The sequence below is a fragment of the Myodes glareolus genome, chromosome 4 (assembly GCF_982192425.1).
Source record: "Myodes glareolus chromosome 4, mMyoGla1.1, whole genome shotgun sequence".
Lineage (NCBI taxonomy): Eukaryota > Metazoa > Chordata > Mammalia > Rodentia > Cricetidae > Myodes > Myodes glareolus.
In genome coordinates this window covers 68,592,227-68,597,634 of record NC_142029.1, presented here as the reverse complement: position 1 = coordinate 68,597,634, position 5,408 = coordinate 68,592,227, and the positions used below count along the sequence as shown (strand labels likewise).

At 36.3% G+C, this 5,408-nt stretch overlaps 1 protein-coding gene across 1 annotated transcript; it reads left to right on the top strand.

Moving 5' to 3' along the window:
• Positions 1-3,684: 3,684 nt before the first annotated feature.
• Positions 3,685-4,704, top strand: LOC125389008 (F-actin-capping protein subunit alpha-1). Its single transcript, XM_048417405.3, has one exon. The coding sequence runs from the start codon at positions 3,691-3,693 to the stop codon at positions 4,549-4,551; it is 861 nt and encodes a 286-aa protein (XP_048273362.3). The 5' UTR covers positions 3,685-3,690; the 3' UTR covers positions 4,552-4,704.
• The last annotated feature ends 704 nt before the right edge of the window (positions 4,705-5,408 follow it).

The window sequence follows — 5,408 nt, the reverse complement described above, 5'->3', positions numbered from 1 at the left end:
GGTGAAGATATTTTCCTATTCAGTGGGCCATCATTTTGTCTTATTGATTGTGTCCTTTGCCTTACAGAAACTTCTCAGTTTCATAAGGTCAAATTTATTTATTGTTGCTTTCAGTGTCTGTGCTCCTGGAGTTATAATTAGGGAAAAGGTGTTGTTTTGTCTTATTTAGTGTGTCCTTTGCCTCATAGAAGCTTTTAAGTTTCAGGAGGTACCATTTATTGATTGTTTCTTTCAGTGTCTGTGCTTCAAATGTTATATTTAGGAAGTGATCTCCTGTGCCAATACATTTAAGGCCCACTTCCTACTTTCTCTTCTATCAGGTTCAGTGTAACTGGATTTATGTTAAGGTCTTTGGTCTACTTGGACTTGAATTTTGTGCATGGTGATAAATATAGATCTATTTGCAATCTTCTACATGCTGCTACCCTGTGATGCCAGCACTACTTGTTGATATGCTTTCTTTTTTCCATTGTAAAATTTTGACTTCTTTGTCAAAAACCAGGTGTTCATAGGTGTGTGGATTTTTGTCAGTGTCTTCAGTTCAATTTCATTGGTTCACATTTCTATTCCTATGCCAATACCGAACTGTTTTTATTACTATAACTATATAGTAGAACTTGAAGTAGGGATGGTGATGCCTCCAGAAGTTACTTTATTGTATAGAATTGTTTTAGTTTAGTTATATTGAATTTCTTGTTTTTCTATATAAAGTTGAGTATTATTCTTGTGAGGTCTGAAGAATTGTGTTGGAATTTTGATGGGGATTGCATTGAATCTGTGGATTGCTTTTGGTAAGATTGTGATTTTTATTATGTTCTATCCAAGAGTATGAAGGATCTTTCTATTTTCTGATACAACCTTCAATATCTCTCTTCAAAACTGAAAATTCTTTTCATACAGCTCTTTCACTTGATTGGTTAGAGTACACCAAAATATTTTATATTTGTGGCTATTGTATAGGATGATATTTCTCTGATTTCTTTCTCAGCTGGTTTAACATCTGTATATAGGAGGGTTACCGATTTTTTGAGTCAATCTTGATTCCTACTACATTACTAAAGGTGTTTATCAGCTGTAAGAGTCCTGTGGTAGAATTTTTGGGGTCAGTTATGTATACTATCATAGCATCTGCAAATAAAAGTTGGACTTTTTTCTTTCCAATTTGTATCTCCTTGATACCCTTGCTGTCTTATTAATCTAACTAGAACTTCAAGTACTATAGTGAACAGATATGGAGAGAGTGGATAGCCTTGTATTATTTCTGATTTTAGTGGAATTGCTTTGAGTTTCTCTTCATTTATTTGATGCTGGACGTTGACTTTCTTTATATTGCCTTTATTATGTTTAGGCATGTTCCTTATATCCCTGAGTTTTCCAAGACTTTTATCATGAATGAGTGTTAGACTTTTTAAAATACTTTTTCAGCATCTAGTGAGATGATTATGCAGCGTTTTTTCAGTTTGTTTATGTGGTGAATTACACTGACATGTTTTTATTTGTTTAGCCAGTTCTGCATCTCTGGGATGAAGAGTACTGGATCACAGTTGATGATGTTTTTTGACGTGTTCTTGGATTCGATTTGACAGTATTTTATTGAGTTTTTTTTTTCATCAATGTTCATGAGGGAGATTGGCCTCTAGTTCTCTTTTTTCTGTTGTATGTTTGTATGGTTTGGGTAACAGGGCAACTGTAGCCTCATAACAGGAGTTTGGCAATGTTCCTTCTGTTTCTATTATGTGAAACAATTTGAGAAGTATTGGTATTAGTTTTTCTTTGAAATATTCATAGTATTCTGTGCTGAAACCATCTGGTCCTGGACTTTTTTTCCATTTTCTTTTTTCTTTTCTTTTCTTTCTTTTTTTGTTGGGAGACTTTTAATTACTGCTTCTATTTTCTTAGGAATTATATGTCTGTTTAAATTGTTTATCTGGTCTTGATTTACTTTTGGTATGTGTATCTATTTTTTTTTTAGCTTTCCAATTTTGTAGAGTACAGGTTTTCAAGTATGACCCTATGATTCACTGGATTTCCACAGGTTCTCTCATTTTGTTACCATTTTTATTTCTGATTTTGTTAATTTGGATATTCTCTCTCTGCTTTTCGGCTAGTTTGGATAAGGGTTTGTCTAGCTTGTAGGTTTTCTCAAAAAACAACTCTTTTTTTTCAGTGATTCTTTGCATTGTTCTATTTATTTCTATTTTATTGATTTCAGGCCCCAATTTGATTGTTTCCTTGCATCTATGTCTCCTGGGTGAGTTTGCTTCTTTTTGTTCTATAGCTTTCAAGTATGCTATTAATTCACTAGCGTGAGATTCCCCAAACTTCTTTATGTAGATATTTAGTACTGTGAACTTTCCTCTTAACACTGCTTTTATAGTGTCTTGTAAGTTTGGATATTTATATATTCATTTTCATTGAATTCTAGGAAGTCTTTAATTTTTTCATTTCTTCCTTGACCCAGTAGTGAGTCATATTCCGTGAGTTTGTAGGCTTTCTGAAATTTGTGTCATTAAATTCTAACTTTAAGCTATGGAGATCTGATAAGATACAGAGATTTATTCCATTTTTTTTGTATCTGTTGAGGTTTGCTTTGTGACCAAGTATGTGGTCAATTTTAGAGAAGGTTTCATGAGGTGCTGAGAAGAAGGTATGAAAGCAATGTTAAGAGAAAAGTTCATAGTACTAATGTCAAATGAAATGAACAAGATTAAAGTTTCAACATTAATAAATTGTGATGTATAGTCACACAAAGCTGCAACTGCATTCAAGATGATCAATGTAGCAACTGGCCTTAACCTATGTCTAACATTTGTTTTTAAATTCTACTTTTTTCTATTTCTAGAAAAATAGAAAAATTTATACACTTAGAATTAAAAGAATAAAATTTAAAATGTATTGAATAGTCTTATAAGACATTGGCTGTAACACAGTAAATAAATGGAGAATTTGAAGGCAAATCAAGGACAATATGGTAAAAAAATAAAAATCAAGAAAACAAACAAACACATCTATTAACCAAATGTAAATGGAGACTTGAGACGAGGAGTTCTGCTGAGCATCCCTGTGTTTGGTATTGCCAAAAGCAAAAATAGGATTGCAAGGACGCAAGCAAATTTTAGAGCTTTCATGTATTAAAATATTTCAAATTTGAGGCTTCATTCAGCAATGTATGGAAGCATATGCAGAGACCCACAGCCAAGGTAAACCTTGGGGGATCCTGCAGAAGATGGGGAGGAAGGATTCTAAGAGTCAGAAGAGTCAAGGACGACACAAGAAAATCCACAGAATCAGCTAACGTGGGCTCATAGGAGCTCACAAAGACTGAACCAATAATAAGAAATCTTACATGGAGCTGACCTAAGCCTTTTGCAGTTGTGTAGCTTGGTCTTCTTATGGGACTCTTAACAGTGGGAGCAGGTGCTCTCTCTGACTCCTTTGCCTGCCTTTGGGACTTTTATTATCATATTTGGTGGCTTTGTCCAGCCTTCATGCCTTCATCTTAATATGCCATGTTTGGTTGATATCTGTAGAAGGACTGCCCTCCTCTAAACAGAAACTGAAAGGAATGGTGGGTGGATGGTTGTAGGGAAGAAAGGAGATTGGGGATACTGGGAGGAAAGGAAGGAGAGGCAATAGCAGTTGGGTTGAAAAAGGAATAAATAAGAATATATATTTCAGAGAGCAGCCAAGATGGCCGACTTCGAGGATCGGATGTCAGATGAGGAGAAAGTACGCATAGCCCCTAAATTTATCACTCATGCACCCCCTGGGGAGTTTAATGAAGTATTCAATGATGTTCGGCTACTGCTTAATAATGACAATCTCCTCAGGGAAGGGGCAGCACATACATTTGCTCAGTATAACATGGATCAGTTCACACCTATGCAGATAGAAGGCTATGATGACCAGGTCTTAATTACAGAGCACGGCAACATTGGTAACAGCAAATTTTTAGATCCAAGACACAAAATTTCCTTTAAGTTTGATCATTTATGGAAAGAAGCGAGTGACCCCCAGCCAGAAGATGTGGACGGAGGCTTGAAGTCTTGGAGAGAATCCTGTGACAGTGCTTTAAGAGCCTATGTGAAAGAGCACTATTCCAACGGCTTCTCTACTGTTTATGCTAAAACTATAGATGGGCAACAGATCATTATTGCATGTATTGAAAGCCACCAGTTTCAGCCCAAAAACTTCTGGAATGGTCGTTGGAGGTCAGAGTGGAAGTTCACCATCACACCACCTACAGCCCAGGTGGTTGGAGTACTCAAGATTCAGGTTCATTACTATGAAGATGGCAATGTTCAGTTGGTCAGTCATAAAGATGTACAAAATTCAGTCACTGTTTCTAATGAAGTCCAAACTGCCAAGGAGTTTATTAAAATCATAGAGAGTGCAGAAAATGAGTATCAGACAGCAATTAGTGAAAACTATCAGACAATGTCAGACACCACGTTCAAGGCCTTGCGCCGGCAGCTTCCAGTTACCCGCACCAAAATCGACTGGAACAAGATACTCAGTTACAAGATTGGCAAAGAAATGCAGAATGCTTAAAGGCCAACTGTAGGAGTCTCCAGTACAAAGAAAGAAAAGGATTCAACATGGTGTGGTCATATGATCAATAGGTGATTTATAAACAAACAAGAGTGATATTTTGCTAGTTAACAAAGTTAACAGATCTTCTAGCCTCATGGAATACTGTTGAGCCTACAGCACTGTCTTGATTCTTTTGTGTGTGCGTGTTCTCTGCCTTGTAATTTTCTGTTGTCACTATATCTACTTGTAAATTTTTTTTAATTCTGCTACATTTAATGTCAAAGAAATCTATCCTGAAGTCATTTTGCTGTTTAGAAAATTTCCTAGTCATGACGTCCTGTTGCTGGTTTTTACAGAGTATTTGGTCAGTACTCTTTACCCCATGCTTTAAAGCAATTCCAGTGCTTCAGTGGCTTTTACTGATCCACCAATTGCTAAAGAGGCTATGTTATGAACTGTAACTAAGGGGACGACACACTCCTCTGTCTGACTGCTTTGATTGTATATAGCATCTCACAATTATAGTTTTCATACATTTGGATTGGGGCATTTTGGGTCCATGTTGGGAGGCAAAGGAAGCTTCTTGAATATTCCATGGCAGCAGCTTCTCTGGGAACTTGTTTTTAAATCCAAAGACTTGAACCACATCCCCTGCACATGAACGTTTATTTTCATTCTCTCATCTCCTCCCATATACTTCCATTGTAGCCATAGATGTCTGCAGGAAGTGCAGCTTAGAAAATACATTGGGGAAAACCAGAATTGTCAGTCAATCACATGGGCCTATTTTCTTTAATGGAAAGAAATGCCTGATCACCTGGAATGCTGGAATGACAGGATCAAACTACCTGGGGATCCTTTGCTATTCTATTAGC